The 24,325-nt window shown below is 45.5% G+C and overlaps 1 protein-coding gene across 23 annotated transcripts in view; it reads left to right on the top strand.

Moving 5' to 3' along the window:
• KALRN (kalirin RhoGEF kinase) overlaps positions 1-24,325 on the top strand; it is a 658,233-nt gene that overhangs the window by 602,022 nt on the left and 31,886 nt on the right. For 9 of the 23 annotated variants that reach the window (XM_032869462.1, XM_032869460.1, XM_032869458.1 and 6 more), the window contains 9 exons: positions 45-137; positions 927-977; positions 1,843-1,920; positions 5,177-5,362; positions 5,902-6,073; positions 10,099-10,337; positions 12,217-12,473; positions 16,051-16,174; positions 17,312-17,371. In XM_032869462.1, coding sequence (XP_032725353.1) covers positions 45-137; positions 927-977; positions 1,843-1,920; positions 5,177-5,362; positions 5,902-6,073; positions 10,099-10,337; positions 12,217-12,473; positions 16,051-16,174; positions 17,312-17,371 — 1,260 coding nt within the window. Of the gene's footprint in view, positions 1-44; positions 138-926; positions 978-1,842; positions 1,921-5,176; positions 5,363-5,901; positions 6,074-10,098; positions 10,338-12,216; positions 13,329-16,050; positions 16,175-17,311; positions 17,372-24,325 lie in introns of those variants that run through there. The other 14 variants (XM_032869467.1, XM_032869468.1, XM_032869469.1 and 11 more) reach the window with 6 other exon arrangements.

Genomic DNA, 24,325 nt, shown 5'->3' with positions numbered 1-24,325 from the left:
CTTTTGGTTCCTTTTTCTTCTAATGTAGATCCCTTGTGTTCCAGGAGGTGAAACAGGAGATCAACCAAAGGCTGACACTTAGTGACTTCCTTATCAAGCCCATTCAGAGAATCACTAAATACCAGTTGCTCCTCAAGGTGAGAGAGCTGTGAGCCTGAGTCAGGGCTGGAGAAGGGTCATCTCAGATTCTGAGATGGGGAGCAGGTCAATGGGAGGCTGTGTCTCCACCACACCTTTCCCATGAATGAGCCGGGGGGGGGGGCATCTGTGGGCTGTTATCTTCCCTGTCCCTGACTTATGTCAGCTCTTCCTCCAAATAAACTGCATGCCACTCCTGCCTATAAGGTTGGTGGTTAGCTCATTTTCTTTCTTTCAATTCGCTTTCTTCCCTTGTCACCATCACAGACTTGGGATCATTAAAAAATAAAAAACAGTAACATAAAATCAGAGTGACCACAAGGAGAAAGAAAAGCCAAGGCAAGGCCCTGGAGAGCTTAAATGAGTAATACCTAAAATTTGATCATATTTTACCTTTTAAAATGGTTTAATTTGGTTTGTCTTACAGAATATGAGGTAAATGGAAGAGTGAGATTGAGCTCTCCTTTCTCCCAGGCTTTCTGAACATAACCCCCACCCCCGCCCCGCTTCCTGCTCAGAGCCTCCCTCTCCCTTCTTCCCTTTCTCCCCCTCCTCCTTTGCCCATAGCTTTTAATCTTTGAGTATTTGGGGGTTTTCTCCATGTTTCCAATATGATTCATAAGTTCATATCTCAGCTTCTATAATGCACTGCCATGTCTGTTGGGGAGGAAAGTCATCTGGGTATCATCATAGGTTTTATGATGCTGGATTTTTTATAGTGCTCTGTTTTCCTAACTGATGTCACCACTCTGCAACTTCCCTGCTCCCTCCCGCCCCCACCTTGCTAGGACTTCCTGAGATACAGTGAGAAGGCTGGTTTGGAGTGTTCCGATATTGAGGTGAGTCTAATCCTCTTGGCACTGGCTGTTCTCGGAGACAGTGTTGGATGTCTATCTCTAAGGGGGAAGAACTGGCTCTTGAGGGCCAAAGGTCCAGGCGGAGTCCTCTCAGTGAGAGCCCCTTGCCAGCAGCTGCTCGACAGGATGGGGAATGGCAAGTAGTAATAAACACACTGAGTGTTTTTCCAGAACCTGAGAATTCTGTCCTGAGAATTCCAGAGTTTCACTGCACTCATCTCCTCAGTGTGGCTCCAATGGCATATGGTGGGAAGGGGGTGCGATATTTGAGTCTTCTAACATCCTTCAGAGATTCAGTGTTTCAGTGTGTCATTTCATCCATGAATCCAGGTACTATCTGAGTTCAACACATAAAACATCCTGTTTTCACTCCTTCCCCTACCCTGGAGGATTACTCCCTAAGTGAAGTCCTTTGAGGCAATCTCACCATGGAGATTATTTTAAGCCAAAGAGGTTACAGACCATTCTGGCAGGTTATTTTAGGTGAAAACCTCTAGTGTTTCACAAGCCAGGCTAAGCTGTTACTTAGGCAGCCAAGAAGCAACAGAGAGAAGAAAGAAAATATGAGAAGGAATGAGAATTGCTAAATAAAAGTGAGAAGGAGGAAAAAGCTGGCTGGGTAGTGTTCTTCCCACATGTGGTCACTGATTCATCTGGAGCCGTGCGCTGATGATCAACATCCCAACAGAAAATCCCATACTACTCTGGGAGTGGGCAGCAGGAACCAGTGTCCTTTCCTAGAATTAGGAATCCCCTCAGAGGTCCCTGTCCTCCAGCACGGAATTGCCCTAAGCTTCCTGCCTGAGTGCTTATCCCCCTCCTGAGCTGCTGTTGTTCTCTCCCATAGAAAGCCGTGGAGTTAATGTGCCTTGTTCCAAAACGCTGCAATGACATGATGAATCTGGGACGCCTACAGGGCTTTGAGGTGAGCCCTTACCGAGCCCTCTCTCTTCTGGACAGCAGGATCCGGGGCTGTGAGGCAGCTTCCCTTTGAAGCCCTGTGCCCACCTCCTCTGCCACCTCCACTCACCATCTGTGCCTTTGTGCCAGGCTTTCTGGCTCACAGGCCCAGAATACATATCTGTTTAGGATATCCAGTGATAGGACAGTCAGAGGAGGCTACAGAGCAGTCCACCAAGCTAGAGTCACAATTCCAAGGGGGTTGGAAAGACCCGAAAGTCCTTATAACTGTGGACCTGGCAGTGACCTCTGCTTTGCTTGCTTTCTTGAGATGTGAGCGCGGGGAATAAGAGGGAGAGCAGACTATGGAATGAAAGTAGCACCAGAGGGAAAATGAGACACCCTTTTTTGCGGGGGGGGTCGTTCCTAGGTCTACATAATGGCTGGCTTTTTAGTTAAGTGACTATTTAACTTTAAAGCACGCGCACATTTCTATTCTTTGAAATAGAATAGAATCTTAGGAGCTTGAATTGAGAATGGAATCTTAGGAGAAATAGCTAGATGTCCCTAGAATTTTGGCTTCAGTAAATAGCCAGTTTGCTAGGGCTGCCATAACAAAGTCCCACAGACTGGGTGGCTTAAACAACAGAATTTATCATCTCATTTTTCCAGAGGCTAGGAGTCCAAGATCAAGGTGCAAGCAATGATGGTTTCTTCTGAGGGCTATGAGGGATGGATCTGTTTAGGCCTCTCTCATTAGCCTATAGATGGCTGTCTTCATGTTCACATGACATGCTTCCTATGTCTTCATATTGTCTTCCCTCTGTACATTTTCTGTATCCAAATTTCCCCTTCTTTTAAGGACACCAATCATGTTTAAGTAGAGCTCACTCTAATGACCTCACTTTAACTTGATTCCCTCTGTAAAGACCCTGTCTTCCAATATGGTCACATTCTGAGGTACTTGGGGTCACGACTTCAAGATATGAAGAGGGGAGGGTTGAGCAATACACCCCATAACAGTGAATCTTTGAAGAAAAAATGGGCTTTCCTACTTTAAACTTGGTAAGTGACTACCATTAGTTTATACCCAAACCTCATATGCTAACTACATATCATCTGTTTTTAATATTAATATGATCAAATTGGAACTGACAGAGTCATTGGCATTTAATAATTGTTGAACCCCTTAGAGAAAGATGTGGGTCTTCTAATTCTGTTTCCTGATAATTCTGCAGCCTAAGATTTTATTATTCCTTTCTAGAGAAACAGGGTTCCTGGAAGTTGAGATGATAAAGAAAATAATAGCTTTTTTTCCTCCCTGGCTAAATTAGGATAGAACAGAATAGAAATAAGGCAGACTGGTCTATAAGTAAATTTAGGAGATGGTACATTCAGGTTTGGGTTACTGAGTTGGATTCCTGATGTTCTTGAGCCCAGTTCTCGTATCCTCATTGCTCTCTCAGCCGTTCCTTGTGTCTGTCTGCCAGCACTTTGTTCCTGTGACCAGGAACTATGTGGAGGGTTTTCTTTCTTGTTTATTTTTTGTAGATCCTAGTTCTCCACAGTAGACCTGAGGCATCTCAGGTCTGCAAAGCAGGGCTTTGTAGCAGAAATATACCCTGAGTTCTTACAGCTTTTCAGTAGTCATACTGGATGAAGTTCATCATTTTTTCCTTGAGGCTATGCTAGGTCTAAAACTATTCTGAACAAACCAAGTAATTCCTTTTGCTCTTAAGTCTTGATATCCACATGTTTCTGAGGAGGAGTCTGGCTTGACTTTTTCCTGGTCTTTGAAGGCACTGACCACTGACAGGAAATCAGCATCTGACTGTGCTAACTCACGTTAGACTCCACAGGAACTGCATTGTGCATGCACACCTGTGTACACAGAAGGCCACACACAGACTGCACGATTATCTTCCCTTTTCAGTCAAGCACCACCACCTCCTTTTTCCATCAAGTCTTGGAGAATTTGCTTTGCATTCCTTCCACTAATTAAGAAGGACCATGAACATTCTTCCATCCCTTCTGAAGTCCAGGGCTTTGGGCCTGGGAGAAGTTTGTCTCTGACTTACATTTTCTCTTTTACATCCTCTAGCTTTCCCTTCAGTAGTGGCAGGGCTATAATTCACAGGTCAGACTCTTACATAATGTTAATAGAGCTTTTAGAGCTTTCCTGCTAGCTGATCACTGGCTTAATATTAACTTTGGAGCAGGGTAGAGATAAGCCTGTTTGGCTGCTGACCTTGACAGTAAGGAGCCATGATCCAAGCAGAGGGCAGGTGTTTCTTGGGAATAGGAAAGAAAAATGACCCCTGTGCTGGGTACTGTTTGGAATAAGGTATCGTGTGCAGAGAATGGCCCACATTTTCACTAAAGGGCAAAAGCCATCACCTGAGAGAGTGTGGTTCAGAGGAGGCCCTCTAGCTGCTATCAGATATCAGGTGTCAGTGTGTTCTTGCTGCAGAACAGTGGGGAAATCAAGGCTCTCCAATGGCATCTGTGAAGACCTGCTGGGTTGGGCCTAATTCCCTTTGAAGATGTGAAGATGTCTCTGAAAATCAGGTTAGAAACTGGCAAACCAAATAGGCTCTTCCTATGTAGGCTGGAAAGTGGCCTGCTAGCTCAAGGCATTTTAGGAAGATCACAGGGCCCAGAAAAATATCTGCCAGCTTTTAAAACATGAGCACCTGTATATGGTACTCCGACGGTACCTGTTGATAGGTAGCAGGAGACTAAGATTTCAGAATTAGACTAATTCTAAGACTCTATCCTGAAATAATAGAAGGAGAGGAGAGGAGCTCAGCTCATTAGATTACTTGTGGTCCTGCCTACATCACTCCCCTTGGTCACAGATTGGTTCTAGGTTTGTGGCCATAAGAGTACCCGAGGTCCTTGGCCTGTGCTGCAAGGGACTTCTGAGGACAGAAAGGCTACAGATGTCACCCACTTTCTGTTATCCTTTTAATAAAAAATAAAAAGAGCCAGGATAATCCCTGAACAACTTTTTAGCTAATGATTTATCTTCCTCCCTTCTGGCATTTTCTTGGGGCTGCTTCTTAGTGGTTTTCTAGCCTTTTCCCCCCACCCCCACCCCCAGGGCTCTGTGTCCTCTACCTGAATGGATGGGTCCTAATTCAGTCTCTTACTAGTACCCTGAGGCTTTTAGTGTTAGTTCTGTTGTCTGTGTCCTCAGGGGGGCCAGTCTTGTGGACCCAGAGGGCTGTGGCCCCCTCCCTATTTTTCACCTCCCTCACCCCAGTACTTGTTTCCATCAGGGCACCCTGACCGCCCAGGGGAAGCTGCTACAGCAGGACACGTTCTATGTAATTGAGCTGGACACAGGCATGCAGTCCCGGACCAAGGAAAGGCGTGTATTCCTCTTTGAACAAATCGTCATCTTCAGTGAACTGCTAAGGAAGGGCTCCCTCACCCCGGGCTACATGTTCAAAAGGAGCATCAAGGTAAGGCTCCCAGTGGGGATAACAAAGCAAAGGACAGAACCAGTCCTGGGAGCTGCTTCCTGAGGACAGAGATGTGGAGTGAGTACGGATTCAGAACCTTGGCAGTCTTCCAGCCAAAGAAGCTGTGGATGTGAAGGTTACATATTTTGAGAGAAAGAGACAGGCTGAATGCAGGCCTTACGGATCATGCAGGTTCTCCAGGATCATGTCATTCACTCAGAGTCAGAAACCAAAGTATTTAGCTATTAGATCCAGGACAAAATTTTGGAAATGTCTCCTGAAATAAAAACGTGGAGGAACCTGCCTTCAGCTCAGGTCATGATCCCAGGGTCCTGGGATCGAGCCCCGCATCTGTCTCTCTGCTCCACGGGGAGCCTGCTTCCTCCTCTCTCTCTCTGCCTGCCTCTCTGCCTGCTTGTGATCTCTGTCAAATAAATTTTTTTAAAAAAGTCTTTTAAAACTTGGAGGAGCTGTAATATGTTGTTGATTTCCTTTTTAAACCATTTAAGTATGAAAAGACTCAACTTGGATTCTTCCAGATGAATTACTTGGTCCTGGAGGAGAACGTGGACAATGACCCCTGCAAGTTTGCACTCATGAATAGAGAGACTTCTGAGAGGGTCATTCTGCAAGCTGCCAATGCGGACATCCAGCAGGCCTGGGTGCAGGACATCAATCAAGTCTTAGAAACACAGCGAGACTTCTTAAATGGTAGGTACTGGTCCTGGCTTCTAACAGGGCCAATGTCAGGGAACCCCACACCTCTGAACTTCCTTGGGTCTGGGCTTAACAGTGACTTCATAAGCCCAGATGACATTTTCTATGGATGGTATATTTGTAGTTTTCAGAAACACTTTGTTTAGAATTTTTCTGAACCTGGATATGTCAGTGGAACAGATGGAACATGATAAAGATGCCTCATCTTTCCAAAAGAAGAGCTATTCTCTTAGAGCCTAGACATAGGGTAGATGCCTTGTGGCCACCACTGCCAGCTGGTAATGATTGTGGCCGAAGTCTGAGTTGGGCACATCCACCTTGTCTTAGGGGCTGACTAGCAGTGTCCTATGTTTTCCCATTTCGTGGCTAATGGCTGGTATTTTCACAGATTCTCTGGTGTGATCTAGTGATAACTGGGAATTTGACAGATCAGTGGGAGAGCCTACATAGGTCCTCTTGGTAGCCAGCTTGAGCCCTTTCAAAGGAGAGGTGATCCCTAAACTCTAAATTTCAGTGATATCCTGATACTTCCTAGAGCTCATGATTACACAGAATGTGTAGCTCTCTACGGACCCCGCAGGAGTCCCCTAACTGGTGGTGGGAACCGAAGTGAAATGGTGCTGCTACCTTGTTTATGTTTCTTTATCTCTTTTCACTGCTGGGGTTGTCTCCACGTTGAGCTTAGCATGTGACAGGAAGCGTATGGTTTTAAACTAGTGCTCGTCTCTCAAGTTGATGCACTCAGCAGTCTTTCTGAGCAGAAACAGAGCTAGAAGGTAAAGGCAGAATGTCACCAGAAATGAAGTTACCCCAGAGACTTAGCTAGCTCATATACCCATACATATACATACATACACATACATGCACACATATGCACGTGCAGAGACTCAGTAAGCACATATATCCATATGTACACACACACGTACACACAGACTCAGCAAGCACATATATCCATATGTACACACACGTGCATGCACACACAGACTCAGCAAGCACACACGCCTGTGTGTACACACACGTGCACGCACACACACAGGTCCAGTGTCGAATGTGTCACCTCTTGCCAGTACTGGAATCTGGACTCCTTCATGTGGTGCAGACAGCCCTTATTGGGTGTCCAGCAGCAACCTGAATGCTGTGGGGAAAGATTGAAGGTGACATACCAGTTGAAGACCATGGGCAAGTCATGATGTTTCTCTGGGCTTCTGTTGGCTCATTTTTGCGAAAAGGAAAAACAGTCTACTCTGCCCACATTGGCATGTGCTCTGGTAGTAGAAGCAGGAAAGCATGGCACAACTCCCTACAATCTCAGTCTAATTGCATGATAAGGGATTTAACACATTGTATTTATTTTAAAACATGTAAAAAGAAATTATACAGCAAGATAAACATGAAACTTCAAAGCAATTTCACGCTGTAAGTGTGAGAGTATTTTGGGGTCATCCCCTCTGATCCCCCAACTGTAGGCAGTTTGATGAAAAAAAAAAAACAAAACTTTGTGATCTCTAGGGCTCTTTCTCATTCTAAAAAGTCTAAAATAAAACACAGCCCAGCCCTTAGGGATAGCAATAGAAGTCGTATATAGTTTATAGTTTCTGAATTTAGAACTTTGAATTAACACCTGTGTTGATAAAATTTAGGTAGAAGGTGCACATATATAAAATACATTGATCGAATTACATCCAGTGGTTGAGAATTTCTGATAGATTCTAAGCTGGGATGAGATTTTTAAGTTTATCAATTCAGTACAAAAGACAAATAAGAAAAAATTGACACCAGCAATAATGGAAGTAACAACAATAACAACAAGAATAACAACAACGGCTCACACATGGAGTCCTTTCTCCGAGCCAGGCACAGTGCTAAGCATGTATTCACAGGTATCATCACCGTTCATCCTCAGGTCACATGGAAATTTCAGGTGAGAGAAAGGATTCAGGAAGGTTAATAAACTTGTCCAAGGTCACAAAAACAGTAGGTGATAGAACAAGGACTTGAACCAAGAACTATATAACTTAAAATTAGGCTTTTAACCACAAATTACCATATAGTCAGTGGTGGTAGGGATACACATTTATCTATGACCTCCCCGGTAAACAAAGCAAAGAAAGAAACAGGATCAGGCAGAAGATGCTATAGATCAGGCAGAAACGAACCCTTCCAGGAGATCCGTAGCTTCCCTGATCGTAAGACCTGAGTAATGCAGACTGAACAAGTGGAAGTGGAAGCGGAAATAAAGGCTGTCTGTGTAGCTCATTTAAAAAGCCATATTAAAAAAAATTTTTTTTAAGTTAAAAAAAAAGCCATTTTATTTTTAAATACTTAAGCACATTTATTATATCTATAAACAGGTAATACCCCAGTTCCATGTGATAGGTACTGATTCATATAGTCAGGTTGATAAGGCCTGCTTCAAAACTCTTTGCCATCTACTTAAAACTTGGAACTGCATTTCTTTGGGTCTAGTCCATGGTCCAGACGTTTACGTGGTTCCAAGAGACCTTTCTCTTAATTATAGTGCGTTATAGAGCTATTGCTGAACTAGATTATCAATACTTAAATATTTAATGTCTACAGAATACTCTCCAGGGAGAAAGGCTGAGCTCTGGCAGGAGTCTGATACGTTTGACACGTTCAAAGGGTAAGGCTGTGATGACAGAGTGGAGCCAGCCTTTTGCTCACAATGACATGTGCAGGCATCGCAGGGCCAATATTTCCCTCCTGAGACCTCAGAGAGGAAGAAGGGTGGCCCTATATTGGGTCCTACCGAAGTACATACTTATCACTGTAGAAATGTTCCTATAATTGAAAGGCCCCAGCTATTAACCCACTTAAATATTTGTTACAGAGAATCCTGATAAAAATGACAAAAGTGGGGGCACCTGGGTGGCTCAGTGGGTTAAAGCCTCTGCCTTCGGTTCAGGTCATGATCCCAGGGTTCTGGGATCGAGCCCTGAATCAGGCTCTCTGCTCAGCAGGGAGCCTGTTTCCCTCTCTCTCTCTGTCTGCCTCTCTGCCTACTTGGGATCTCTCTGTGTCAAATAAATAAATAAAAATCTTTAAAAAAAAAAAAATGACAAAAGTGGGCCAGCCCTTGAAGTCATTATTACAGAGTTTGACCTGTATGCCTTTTGCCTGGCTATCCCTCTTTAGTACTCAGGCCTTGGAACTTTCTTATCTGAAACTCTAAAACAAGGCTCACATCTTTCCTCTGTCTCCTGAGTTCCACGGACTGCCATTCTACCAGTCTCCGAATTGGAGTGACCCTCAGCTCTTGCCTCCTCCTTGCACCAAGGCTGTGGCAGTCTCATCTCCCTCCTGAACGCGTGCCACCCCATAGCCATTCTAGCCATTCTACATTCTCTCTGGCTCTGCTCTGCTTGGGTCTCACTGGTCACTATCTCAAGGTTTCTGAATCAGCCTCTTCAATCCCTCTTCCCAGCTGCCACGAGGTTAACGTTCTTTGGATGTGGCTCTGGTGAGAGAATTTAAAATGTTCAAGTTCATTTAATCCAATCACTTTTCGTGATCTTCAGAATTACACCCAGGCTCGTTAGCCTAGCTTTGTTGATCTTTCAACCATTGCACCCGTAACCTCCTTTTCCTCTCTCCTCTCCTCTTCCTCCATGGAGACGCATGGCCTGCAGGTCCTTTGACTCCATCCCGTTCCCCAGACACACTTCACACTTGCCTATATCCTGCAGAGTCTGAAGCATGTTACCACCCCTCCCACGGGCCCCTACACGCACACGCACCCACACACATGCACACACACAAAGCCTTTGTTGCTGCTTTTGCACAACACTGTGCACCTCACATAGGGCATCACTTCGTGTCTGCATTTTCCTTTTTAAGGTAGCTTTCTTAGTTCTCACAGGAGATTATAAGTTCCTTAAAAACAAGGTTAGTGTCTTCCTCAGTAACACCACAATGCCTGGCACAAAGCCTGTGTGTAATAAGCTTCCAAATCCTTGTGGGATTCCTGGAGCTTAGAGTAACCATCCGCTCTTACCCTGCAGCCCTACAGTCACCCATTGAGTACCAGCGGAAAGAAAGGAGCACGGCCGTGATGAGGTCCCAGCCATCCAGGGTTCCCCAAGCCAGCCCCAGGCCCTACTCCTCTGTCCCCGCGGGCTCTGAGAAGCCCCCAAAGGGCTCCAGCTATAACCCACCTCTGCCACCCCTGAAGATATCTACCTCCAATGGCAGTCCTGGGTTTGACTACCACCAGCCTGGGGACAAGTTCGAGGCCAGCAAGGTAAGTGACAGCCCCACACCCCCACCCTCACCACTCTGAGGTCACAGCCTCCGAGCTCCCTTGAGGAAGTAGCTTCTTTTTATTCTGCTCATTTGACCAGAAGCAACCCACTAAATACAGCCAAGGCTCAATTATTTCTCTTTCTTCCCCTGCCAATTGAGTGAGTTAGACCAGTTCCCTCTGCTCAGATACTCTGTGTTAAAGGACTGTTGTCATCTGCAGAAACTCTGCAAATATAAGGTAGTATTGTAGTGGCAATTTTGACTTCTACCAAATAGAGTAGTTGTGGTTTGAATCGCTGAAAGTGACAACTCTAGTGTTTGACATCTTAAAGAGATCACTCTTTCTAATGATGAGCTGCTGAAGTGAGCTCATGGTCCTCCACCATCCACTGGCTGATGCAGCAAGGGGTGATTGCTCGTCTGTGTGTGAATGGGAACAGCAGACTTGGATGAGACATTATTCACAGATAATCCACAATTCAAACATCACTATGGCAGCAGCATAGAATTAACTATAGACCCAGTCTGCACAGCTGTTTTGACCCTACCAAGTGGTAGGTGTGAGAATAAATGGGAAAGGTGCTAGATTAGGAATTCAGGCAATCTGATTCCATTCCAAATTCTGCAGCTCACTTGTTCTAGAGCCTTAGCAAGTTCATTAATCTCATTAGGCCCCAGTTGCCTGTAGAACGTAATGGATCTGTGAATAGGAAGATATTTTTTTCACTTACGTGTTCTGGTTTTATTGTTTTATTTGCTTTATCCAAATTATTAGATGATACTGAGTTTTTAATTAACTGTTAATAAAAACTACCATAAGTTTTTTTTAAAAATCAACTGTTAATGTCTAAGTTCAATTCTGCATTAGAATAACTGTACTGACCTATTTCATCACATTACCTAGAAATGATTTTCTACATTAAAAACCCCTTGTGGGCGCCTGGGTGGCTCAGTGGTTTAAGCCTCTGCCTTTGGCTCAGATCATGATCTCAGGGTCCTGGGATTGAGCCTCGCGTCAGGCTCTCTGCTCAGCAGGGAGCCTGCTTCCCCTTCTCTCTCTCTCTGCCTGCCTCTCTGCCTACTTGTGATCTCGATCTCTCTGTCAAATAGATAAGTAAAATAAAAAAAAAAAAAAAAAACTTGTGAATTAACTGAAGCCATATTGGCCTTTTGTCAAACTTACTGAGGAATTTCTTGTTCTGTTCATGCTGTGTGAGGTAGCCAGATTACTAGGAGGTACAGGACAAGATTCAGCTTTCCTGTGTACTCATATGAAAAGTCCTCAGAGGCAGGACCTCTTGTATTAATGAATACAGGTGGGGCCAGAGTTTTGTTCCCACTCGAGTTGGGTCAGGGTAGGTCATGGTCTTGCCTTTGAATTGGGCAAATGTCTCATTGTTGGCCCTGCTTCAAAGAAGATCAGAATGTAGCATAAGACCAATGCTTTTACAAAAGGAAGAAAAAATGTTTCGAAGGGTCTGTCTGCTTTCTCCTGGGGGGTTGTGACCCTGACATGACCTTTGCCCCAACGTCACTCTGCCCAAGGGCTTATGTATACTTGTGCCTGTGCCACACTCTACCGTGCATTAGAGGATGCTGGTGGGAAGGTTCCATGCTAGGGAGGCTTCCAGGTGGAAGGTGTTTATGCCTTTCCCTAGGCTAGACAATTCTCTGCTTATTCACCCTGGATTATAATATTATATGCAACATTGTTATAAAAAATAGATATTCAAAGCATGTTTATTGATATCATTTTATCACTTAAAATAATCTTCTGTCTGCTGTTTACCCTGATGGTGGAGGGTTGGCCTTTAACCACACAGTGGGATGTGAACCGGCCTCCTCGTGTCCGTGTCCCTCTTGCCCTTGTCTCCTAGCAGGGTGACCTGGGAGGCTGCAATGGGACCTCATCCATGGCTGTGATCAAAGATTACTATGCACTGAAGGAGAACGAAATCTGTGTGAGCCAAGGTGAGGTGGTCCAGGTCCTCGCCGTCAACCAGCAGAGCATGTGCCTGGTGTACCAGCCCGCCAGCGACCGCTCCCCTGCGGCAGAGGGCTGGGTCCCGGGCAGCGTCCTGGCGCCCCTCCCCAAAGCCACAGCAGCCACAGAAAATAGTGACGGAAGCATCAAGTAAGTGCCTCGTTGGCTTCCCCGGGAGAGGAGTGTGTGGATTAAAAAATCAAAACCAAACAAAGAACACAAAAAATGCAAACACATGCTAGGGAATTCCTGCTGCTTACTCTCGACAGTGCCACTGGAACCAATGTTTGAGTGCTGGAGCCACACGCAGCATGGGGCAGCCAGGCTGGATTGTTCCCGGCTGTTGTTGTTGTTGTTGTTGTTGTTGTTGTTGACAGTAGTGGCTGTGGGTTTTTTTGTTTTTTGGTTTTTTCCTTTTTGTTTATAATTTTCTGTTCGTTTTTTTTCCTCCCCTCCCCCATTAAGAAAAGAACCCTACTGAAACCCTAGATGACAAAAGGCATGCCTTCCGTTGCTCCATTTGACCCACCACAGGATTCACTGGACTGGACTTTATTTATATTGTATTAAGTTACCGATATATATATATATTTTTTTTTGATTGACACCAAAAAATTACCTTAGCACGAATGCCAGACCTATATAGGTCAGAGGCCTGCTGCTTCTCCCAGGAGAGAGGGAACTTTTTGGTTGTCTGTGGCAATTCCTTGTACAGATTGTAACTTTTTTTTTTTTTTAATTTCTCCCCTCCCCTGTCACTTTAATATATGTTCATGGTAATTTGTAAGATATTTCTTTTCCTTATTTTGGTTGCGAAGACCCTTCTGAACACATTCCTGTATAAAGTATTTTGCACTATTTAAAGAACCCCATATGGATGAAGTCAGGTTGTGCAATATAAATGGAGAGTCACAATGTTCATCATTGTACCTGTAATGTAACTAATAATTTTAAATGTACTATTTTAAATATGTAAAATAAATTTTCACCATGAGCATGTTTTAATGAGGCTAAAGACTAGTTGACCCTTTTTCCCCTATTTCACTCTTCTGTGAGTTTTAAATGTGTAAACTATTCTTTTTTTTTTTTCTTTTCTGTATTTTAGGGATCGGTTGAATGCATTGGCAGTGTTTTCCTACACAGAAAGGGCTTTAGTTACTAAAGCTCCAATACTAGCCTTCCCTTCAAGAGCCCCTATAATAGCTCTGTCTCTACCTCTGAGATGCAGAATGGTACAGATAGGATTCCATCTCTCTGGGCACCCTTGAGGTGCTGACATAATGTAATGACTGGGGTATGAGGCCGTGCTTGGCTTGCACCCCCTGTTTCCCGTGCTGTCTGACCATCCATGGCAGAGGTGGAAGGAATTCCCCACCAGAGAGCTGAACAGGGGCACCAAAGGAATAGCGCTTCTTTGGCCCTTTCTCTAGCTCGGGGGTGAGGTGACCAACCTCACCCTGGCCTTTCTAAGTAATGACAGGCCCAGATTGAAATCAGTGGTGGCCTCTAAGGCACAATAGGCCTAAGTCCTTTTATTCTAAAGACATTTGCTTTTGGTACCTTTTAAGGAGCTTTGGAAATAAAGGCCCTCAAAGCATTGAAATTCTTAATAGTCAATCACCTGGTAACTACAGAGCTAACCTGTTGTGATTTGTGACCTAATTATGCAAGCACTAAGCACTTCCTCCTCACTTTTGTGTCTTTTGGCCACTTTTTCATACCTTCCATGAGAGGGAAGGTAGAAGGGATGTCAGGCTGGGCAAAAGAGAACAGATCCAAATATGAATGGGTCATTCCGGTTCTTTGTCAACCCCTCTTGCACAAGGGTTGGTGGGAGTGGAGCAGAGGCACAGACTTGGAGTGGTTGTCAGTATTTATCAGTGAAGGACACTTAACCGCACCCTCCCCAGGGCCTACTAGGACCACAAGAGTCAGAATTGGTTGTGATGCCTCCAGCATAAATGTCATGAAACCCTGTTTCCACATCAGTTCCTGGGCCTGTGGCCAAGAAATGGAAGCTCCCCAAACCATGATGACGACTTCTTCTGGGAAGAATATGGAATTGAGCCTGCCCTACCACTTATACTACCCTGAGTCTTTCTTCTGAACATTATTTGTAACATTTCTAGTTTCTCATCAAGCATACCGAATGACCCAGAGGGTTGTTAATAAACGTAGGAACACCCCCCAGATTTACACACGCACTCACTCTCTGTCCACCCTAGGAGTCTTTGTAGCATGGACCTCCCTGACTCAAGGTGTTCCCAGACTGAGTCAGGGATGTAGATTTTGGGGGTAAAGATACAAGGTGAATGTCTGAAGTTAACAGTGGTATGGTCTAAAGTCAGTTTCCAGGACTGGTTCTTGCTCAGGTACAAAAACTGAAGGGAGTTGCTGGTATGCTAGGGAGCCTGCCTGTTCAGGAGGTTCAAGAGAAGGTCTGGCCAAGAGATCCTTGCTTTCTGATGGAGTCCCCTTACCCCCAAAATCTGAGAACATGACTATTATTGCTCTTTCCTGTTCAGAAAGGTGATCATTGAACATGTGTGTTAGCGATAAATATTTTGGAAACACTTCAGCACATCCTAAAATTCCTGAAATATTAGAACATTCTCCTTCCTCCTAAGTCTTATGTGTGTGTTTCTCCCCCCACCCCGTGCCCCTTTCCCTTAATGAAGGCTCTTTTCATCAGGCTCTGTCTGCAAAGGCCTAAATTTGACAAGGAGACACTGAAGGGAGGCCAACCTCACTTATTCCTGACAATGATAGTCTTTCACTCAAATTCTGTGACCACTCCTGAAATTTATAATGTCTGCCCAGGGTCATTAATGCTGTTTGTGACTTGGCTTTTGACGTCTTTGTTTTTGAGTCCTGACATACGTGGAACTTGAAAGCTCTGCTCTGAGCTTGTCTTTACATGTCTGTGAAGTAGCTTCCAGACCCCTTAGTGGGAAGGAAGAAGTTAGGGTATTGCTGCCCCCACCACCCTGAGAGCACATAATGGGTCTTCTCCCAACAGGAAAACTCTAGGACCTCTTAGTGCTCGACAGAGCTCTTTATTCACAAACACCTGAGTGACAAGGAAGACATAGACCAAGAAAAACCCTTCATCCTAAAATAATCAGATAAGTGAGTTGTGTTCAACTGTGTATTAAGTCAAATGCTCTAGAAAAAAAAAAAAATCCTCTCTGTACTATAGTGTTTGGGAATAGCCACAGCCCAAATATAAATAATGAGATGAAAACCTCAAAATCATCCTTTTGGGTCTGTCTTTCTGGTCCTGGGAAAGTACCAATAGCTTATGCACTATAAAATCTACTTCTCTTATGTTTTCTGTTTTACCCACCACTACCCCCCAACCTCATTCTTCCACCCTCCACCATACTGCTCAGGAAGAGAATTCCTCAGTCCTGTAAGGCTTCTTCAGTATGATATAAACACTTTCCTTGGTAGAGTTTAATAACCCAGTACTCATATTTTCCTCAAGTGCTGCAGCCAACCTTGCACATCTCTCAGGAAGAGTCAGAGCTCATCCTCACTCACTGCCTATCGGAGGCAAGATCAACTACCAGCCACCACAGGAGCTGGCATGCGGGTTTGGGGCCTCCGAAGCTGGGGCTTGACTGGAGCACCTCACCTACTGACTCACCCCAGGGTGGCAAGCCCACCCACCACCTCACTCTGCCCTGACCTGCCATTTTGATTGGTGCATTTTTTGGTACAACAGGAAGTCATGTTCATGGCATACTCTACGAATGAGAAAGCGGGCGGAAGTGGAGCACACGGGTAAAAATGAAGCCACAGGGCCTCGTAAACCCAAGGATATTCTGGGCAACAAAGTCTCTGTTAAAGTGAGTAAGGACTTCCAGAGCTGTGTCCCAACTCTCACCTAGTCCCACCCTGCAGCATCTCAGGAGGCAATTTGGGTGGATGGGGTTTTTCTTCCCCAGCGTGGGGACCAGAGGGGATGTAGTTTAGCAGGATTTTGCATGCAAGATCAATTTATTTTTCGTTTTTTATTTCTCCTGGCAACTTTGATTCAAATAAGTAAGTATCTTTTTTTCTTTTATATCTTTCTCTTTATACTGTGCACATGTTTTATAACACATTATCTGCAGCATTATTGTTGTAAAAAATGCAAGATGCTGGACTCATACTAAAGTTCTCAAAGCTGCCTATTCAGTATCCTAGGTTTGAAAATACATGCAGGGGAAGGAGATTAGGGGTATTTGCCAAACCTCCAACCCTGTGAAGTCTGAGGTTTGGAATTTAAGGGCCACTATGGCCTTGGTAAAGTTTCATTTCTTTTCCCCAGAATTCAGACATCATTTTCAGGCCTATACAGGGGCAGGGAAGGGGAGGCACATCAGCAAAGCCCAAGTTACTGTTTTGTAATAATCCACCTCTTGCTGTGAACCCACTGACTCTAAGCTTCAGCAGACCCTTGTTATGCTCCCCCTACCCCAAATCTTGAAGTGATGTGATCTGTTTTCTTTACATTGGGCCCTCTGAAAAGATCTGACTCTGGACAATGGGAATCAGACTGCTGATGCTGACTGAACAGCTTTATAATGTGTGATTCCCCACCTGGCACTTTTTCCCCTTCTTGGGCAAAATAAAGAACGTCCTTCTTGGGGAAAAGAAGTTCTATTCCCTCCCTCACTCTCCTCGGGGAAATCCAGCCTCACGGAAGACAAGAGTTTAAATTCTACAACGCTCATGCTTCATGTGCTTGCCTCTTCCACTGCTGTTTCCCATGAGATGCGTGGCGGCACACGATCCCAGCCTCCTCTCCCACCCCCGACCCTGAAAAGAGCATGCTGCCACCCCTGGGTGATCAGCACCCTCACCTTAGAAGCACCTGTTTTTTTTCTCAGCCCAATATTCCATTGATCGTGCCTTTCTGAAGTTCTCCTCACTCTCCAGCAAAAGCTGCCTGTGTTCTAACTATGTTCTCTTTCTTCCCCCTCCTCATGCTGCCCTTCAAGGAGACGAACAGTTCCGAGGAGTCAGAGTGTGATGATCTTGACCCTAATACTAGCATGGAGGTAGAAGCAGCTATTGTTGTCCTATTTGCTATAATGATTGTCTTTTTAAATGTGTTCTCTAACAGTGACCTTGTTGAAGTGACCGGTCAGTCAAGGATAAATGGTGATGTGGGAACATCTCTGGGTGTCCCCTCCCAACCTAAAAACAAAAACAAAATATACATTGATTCAGCTCAATTTTTGTAGAAAACTTGACCTAGGTTTTTTTTTTTTTTTTTAAGTAAAACTTCTGGTTCTCCTGAATGCTTGCCTAATATTTCCTTCTTTGGTGGGTATGGCTTTGTGTAGAAAATATCCAACTTCATTATTGGAAACTTAGAGCACTTTTTCCCCTGTGGAAAATGGCCTTATGAGGTGTGGCAGATTGCCTGCTGAAAGACAAGAACTCTTTTAGTTTCTCCTTCTTTTATTTCTCCTTCCTCTCTCTTCCCTCTTTTACTTTCCCCTTTATCCTCTTCACCTGGTTCTTCTACTAGAACCTATTCCTCCCTTGAGGCTCCAGCAAAATCATGGACTAGGTGTGGTCTGGTGGGTAACCTGCTCCCTAGTTACTGGGTATGGCTGGCTGAGAGCAAATGAGTGATTGTAGCAGCCCCAGGACCAGCCTCTGCTCGGCCCCAGAGCGCCTGCACAGTGCCTGTCCCACCAGGAAGTAAAAATAGCCCTGGGAAAGGCCTCCCTTCTGTAACCTTAGCAGCGATCTCTCTAGAGATGGGAAGACTAAAACATTGTCAGAGGCCTTTCTTATACTGTAGGGCTCCAGGGTATGGGATTGGAACCAATACCTCCACCAAGAACATGAAATCAACTTCCAGCCCCTTTTTGGCTAGAAACGATCTTGGATTAGAGAAGTAGGACTCCTTCATGGCTTGCCACTGAGGGATAACCCTCATAAATTTACTAACCCTAGACAATTAAAGCAAACATAAGCCTGGCTTTCCCTGCCATTTTGTCTTTCAGAGTAAATGGAAAGGTTTTCCTCCAAATCTGTGTTCTCATCACCAGGAATGGATAAAAATTTAGAGCATTCCTCTGAGTACAAAATCAGTATTTTTTAAAAATCTTTTCCTTTTTAGAGACCTAAGCTTTTCACTTAACTGGATGGACTTTTATTATTCTTATTCTAATTTGACCTAATCCCAAAGAAATCCACCACCATATTAAGTCAACCACCAGAAAACCAGAGAAAAACCATTCTGCTTGAGAAGGAGTAAGGCAGCTATGGAAGATGCCAGTTGCTTTGAACCAGGTCAGAGCCAGTGGCTGAAAGCCGGCATTCTGCCAGGATACAGTGGTTGCCTATGGATGTGGGTATTGCCACAGAGCTAAATTCAGCAGGTGTGTGTCAGTGCCCTACCGTGGGTGGAAGTGGGTCTGGCACTCACAGCCTAAATGTATCTTAGAGAATGAGGAAGCCAGGGGAAGTTTCTGGCTCTGCTTTCCCTGTGTTTCCTCGGATAGGCACTAGCTCCCATGGAGCCCACACCTATCAGCTTGTAGACCCCTGGTGATGCCTGTACCTCCAAGTCTAAGCTCTGCTGGCCTGTATCACAGATGTCATCAGCAAGCAGAGGCAGTCCAGGCACAGGGAGGGACAAGCCAGGTATTTGTGATCCAGAAGGCAACTTGGGACCTTTTTCAGCTCAGGTGGAATGGGGAGAGAAAAGTGCCTTTCCCACCCCGCTCTTTAATGCAAGAAGTGGGCCCAGAGCCTCATGGGGCCAGGTGAGCAATGCAAAAGGAGAAAGTTAACTGATGTAATCAGATGCTCCATTCTATGGTTAGATAAGCAAAAGCACACTCACACTCATGTACACATGCATTAGCCCTGCTTTGTGAATTGAACACATCTCTAAGGTTCTTATTCGTCCCAGGCCTGCAGCCCTTCGCATAGACTGAGTGCAGTGGGTCCCAGGGAGGCGCTTTGGGATGCATAAGCAAAAGCAGTAGAATGTTCGTGCTGAATGGAGGAAAGCCATGAGTTGTGTTGATGCATGTCTGGAAAGTTTTCAAACACAATACTTGAGGCAGACATTTCAGTTAACTGGCACTCTAGAGAGGGCATGTGGTTAGAAACGAGCCAAATATTCTGGTCAGTCCAAGGTTTCTGTAGGAGGTGTGCAAGCAGCCCTTGACTATTCCATACGGATCCTTTCAGGTGCCAGTGAGCTCTTGGGCAGTGTATGGCTGTGTTCAAGTTAACTCAGCATAAAGCAGGTGCTGAGGGAGCGCAGGCATCTTGGCACTGCTAGCTCAGAATTCTCAGACACAAAAAACAACTGAGACATAGAAAGTCAGCCTGTTCAACATGAGTTGAGAATTTTCCCACAGGATAGGTAAGTAGAACGTCATTGCGATGTTCATTGCAGAGGAGGAAAATGGCCAGGAGTGCATAGGAAAGAGAGCGGTTCCTTAAAGACCTGGCTTGAGAAGCAGGGGGGCCTCTTGAAGGCCTCTGGCTGCTCACGGATCATTTGGGGCATCATTACCAGGCCCAACCTGGCCCCCAACCTCACTCTTACCTTCTGAACCTGAGCACTGTGATGTGCATTGTCTGGCTGTTGACAGTCCCTGTGCCCTGGGGAGCTGTCCTGCTCCCCCACAAACATACACTGTGGCCTGTGCCCTGAAGCCCTGTGCTCTGCCTCAGCCGCCACGCCGGCCCCTGCAGCCAGTGCACTGCTCCACGCTAGGTCTCTGGGCGCGAAATCTGGCCCTCTCCACTGCTTGACCTGCCGCCTGCGTGTTGATTCCCACCCGAGCTGTGTTTAGGTTCTTTCTCCTGCCTTCGCACATCTGTCACTACCAAATTCACTACTTTTCTTGTCTTTTTCTCAATTGGTGAACTGAAGGGTCCCTTTAAGGAGCAGTTTCCTTGCATCTTTGCTTACAGACCAGCTGCTTGCTACCCTCAGGGTTGGCTTATGTCCCACCATATCATTTCACGGAGGTTTATAGACATCTCCTTGAAAGCTACTGAAGAAGGAAGTGAAGCACCCCAAATCCCAGGAATCTGATTTCCAAGGCTTCCCAAGAACTCCGAGCACATTGTAGAAGGAGGCAGTGCTGCTCTACTGTATCAGCCTTTGTTTTCCCCTCTGGAGAAACGCTTGTGAAGAGTCTCAGGTAGAGCCCCCGCGACCCCCTCCTGGCATGCCAGCTGCTGCACGATTGGCTCCCCGTCTGCAGATCCTCTCATGGTCTGGCACCCCCTTGCTCCTGTTGACCCGTGACCACACCTCAGAGAGAGCTAGTCTGGAAATGGCACGGGTCTGTGCGTTGTTCACCTTACTTTATCTTGCGCTGATTACACACTGGAGGCTGGTGGAGAAGAGGATATTATATATAAGAGAAATGTTTCTACATGGAAGAAGAATCCAGTCAGGCTGAAAATCAAACTCTGGGCTGTTTGGGGAACCAGTTAATATTAATTCATTTTTTCCAGTACAGCTTAGACTGCTGACCGCCTTTTCTTGATGAGGTGTGATGGTGGGTTAGCATCACACGCCCACCTGCCAGCTTCTCAGGCCTGCCCCTGCCCCAGTGTCTGCCCAGACCCCCAGGCGGGAGCCAGGGCTCAAGGGTTCAGGCTTCATATCCACCTTCTGAGCCAGTGCTCTCCTCTGAGAAGTCTGGATCCTCCCTGAACTGTCCTAGATTTCTCGTAGGACCCAGCAAGGCGGGTTCCCACACCCCTGCCATCTCAGAAAACGGTCTTGAGGACTGCATTGAGATGGGGTTTTATACCTGCCCTCCAGCCCCAGTACTGCCACATGCCTACATTGTGAGCTGGAGGAGAAAGTCCTTGACCAGCCTCCCTGACTTGGGCCTTCATCTTCAGGGATAAGGTTTCTCCATCCAGCTTTTATGTCAAGCCTAATTAAATAAATGCATCTTAGTTTTTAAGACAAAAGCCCAATGCCACTTTTAGCAGAGAACATCAATCCATCAAAATAAGAGGTGGTCACGATTCCAAAACGATCCATCTCTGCCCCAGTCATTTAACAAGGAGCCGGCCTCATCCACGATGCAGACTAAATCTAGACCTTACCCTCAGTCATTATGCCAACTGCAAGACAGCTCAGGGTGTTCCTTTCTGCCTAAGAACAGGGTTGGGGTCTTGTGGGAGAGCATTCTGAGAGATTAGGGAGAGAAAGCACTTGGAAAGACAAAGCTACATTGGAAGGAAATTTCCAGTCAGGGTAAGAATCGTAGACTTTCAGAGTGGACAGAAACTTAGAAACCATCAGTTAACCCCCCATTTATTTATATACTATTTTTTCAATTGTGGTAAAACATACATAACATAAAATTTACTACTTTAACCATGTTTTTAAATATTTATTGATTGTAGGGAGAGAGAGAGAGATCACAAGTAGGTAGAGAGGCAGGCAGAGAAAAAGGGGGAAGCAGGCTCCCTATTGAACCGAGAGCCCGATGCGGGGCTCAATCTCAGGACCCTGCGATCATGACCTGAGCCGAAGGCAGAGGCTTTAACCCACTGAGCCACCCAGGTGCCCCTAACCATTTTTAAGTGGCATTAAATACCATCACAATTTGTATAGCTGTCACTGCTATTCATTTCCAGAACTTTCTCTTCATGCTGAATTGAAACTGTACCCACTAAACAATAACTCCATCCCTCTCCATCCCCCCAGCCCCTTCAAAGACTTTTAGAAGAGGAAACTGAGGCAGAGAAGTTGTATCTTTCAGTTTGAAAATGAGAAGTTTCCCTGAAGGCAGATTGTGGCTTTCCCTGGACTTCACTCCCCAACCTCCACCATCCTTCTGTGGGTGGGTGGGGGGAACTGCTCCCCCATCTCCAGGTTGTTTTTAATCTAAAACACAGATCCTGGAAGATGAGAAGACCTGTCTTCCAGTGCCAAGTTTTATGTGTGGATTTGTTGTTCAACTTTCCAGCTCAACAAAGAGGAATATCATATGTGCTCATCCCAGCTTTCCAGGGCTTAAGTAGGACTTAAATAAAAATGACACAAAGATACGATACCTGGATGACTCTGTCGATAGAGCATCCGACTCGATGTTGGGGTAGTGAGTTCAGGCCCCATGTTGGATGTAGAGATTACTTTTTTTTTAAAAATCACACAAGGGCACATGGAAAGTATCCCCACGGAAAGAACGCGGGAAGAGGAGTCAAAAAACCTGATTTGGAGTCTGGGTACTGTCAACTGTGAGGTGAGGGCCACTTAGCCTTGCTGAACCTCGGGTTTCTCTTTCTTCCACTGCACACAGCTCAAGGGTACAGGTGTTTACATATGTGGTGTGAGACCCTTTGAGCACCAAATGGAGCCAAGGTGTGATATCAGTGGACTCTGAGACCCTTTGCTCTCCTGAACTTCTGACTGAAAACACTGAGACCCTCCAACAGAAGAAGTCAGAGATTCTATGCCTTGACCCTGAAATTTGCGTCAAAAGAAGTGTGCCAGGAATGGCCTGGGTACATTTATTCCTGAGATCAGACCGGAATGTCCACTGCCAGCTCTGGAAGGGTTTGAGTGGCCAGAGCTGACCCTTCTTTCCTTCTCCATACCCACAGTTCCCCAGCCCCAGCTTCTACATCTTGAAAGAGCTAGCCTGCTGCTCCCACCTCAGCTGCTTTGGCTCCCTGTCCCAGATTCAGAGCTTCAAAATAACCTGGCCAGACAGACTGGAGGAAACGTTTACACCCCTAGTCAGGTGACTGACCTTCTGCCATCGCCAGTGTGTTTCTACTGATGCCTGTTAATGCATTATATAAAAAGAAATTTTTTATGAAAAGAGCTCTTTGGAGAAAAGAAAGTGAAGCATCACATTCCTGCCTTTTTATTTTTACAAAATATTTTCTTTGTAATATATCTGATGGGTTTGGCCTGGAGACTCACTCCTGTTGCCTGGCTTTGTTCTAACTCAACAAGCAGATTGATTTATATTGTGCCACTAAGGGAAGGGCACTTAGCTTGCCAGAGCTGGCATTTCTCTCTCCTGGGGGAATTACAAGAAAATCTTCCACTGCATATCCACATCTGTGATGTTCCCGTTCCTTTGAACAACCCTGTGAAGATGGGGTTTTCTTACCCTCCTAGAGGAAACAGAGTCAGAGAGGTCACAGTCACACAACCAACCAAAAAGCAGGTCTGAAAGAAAGGAAAAAAAAAAAAAAAAAAAGCAGGTCTGGGGCACCTGGCTGGCTCAGTCTGTAGAGCATATAGCTCTTGATCTCGGGCTCATGAGTTCAAGCCCCACTTTGGATGTAGAGATTACTTCAAAAAAAGAGAGCTGATCTTGATGGTGATGCATTGAGAGGCCAAACTTGGCATGTGATGTGGAGGAGATCTGCTCAATGAGGCTCGGGAACTTTCTTAAGAAGGTCCAGGCCCTCCCTTGTTGCACATTTGCTTGATGGAGGAGAATTTCTTCCTCAACAACTTTTTAAGTCCCTTGACCTTGGGGGTGATGACGTGGCCTCACCCGTACCCTTCCCCTGTGACTCCGGAGTCCTGCCGCAGAAGCCAAGAAGGGAGATCTGATCACATAGGAGAAAAGTCTGAATGGATTTCTCAGGCCAACACAGTCACTCAGCACCCCCCAGTCATGTGTGTCCTATGGCTCACTCAGCCTAGTCTGGAGGCCTCACCCATCTCATTTGAGTTGTCCATTAAAGAGATTATGAGGTGCCATTGACCCAGGAGAAATTGCTCTAAGAGCAACTATTAGAGAAGCAAAAGCCACCACCTCCCTCCCCAAGCCTGTACTGTCAAGTTTCACCTACAGGCTCACTCCAAGTGATATCCTAGTCAGTTCAATTTATCAAAAGTGAGTAATAAAAGCATTGCAGTGAGTATAATGGAGGGTCAACAAATGACGTAAGATCAGGGCCCGTGCTTAAGAAGTGTGCAGTCACGTAGAAAGAGGCAGGCTTGATTAAATGTTCAAATTATATAGCAGAGTTCACAG

This window comes from Lontra canadensis, unplaced genomic scaffold (assembly GCF_010015895.1).
Source record: "Lontra canadensis isolate GAN:19392208 unplaced genomic scaffold, GSC_riverotter_1.0 scaffold38, whole genome shotgun sequence".
In the NCBI taxonomy this organism is placed as follows: domain Eukaryota; kingdom Metazoa; phylum Chordata; class Mammalia; order Carnivora; family Mustelidae; genus Lontra; species Lontra canadensis.
Note: the sequence above shows the minus strand (reverse complement) of the source record. Positions and strands in the feature narration are given on the sequence as shown.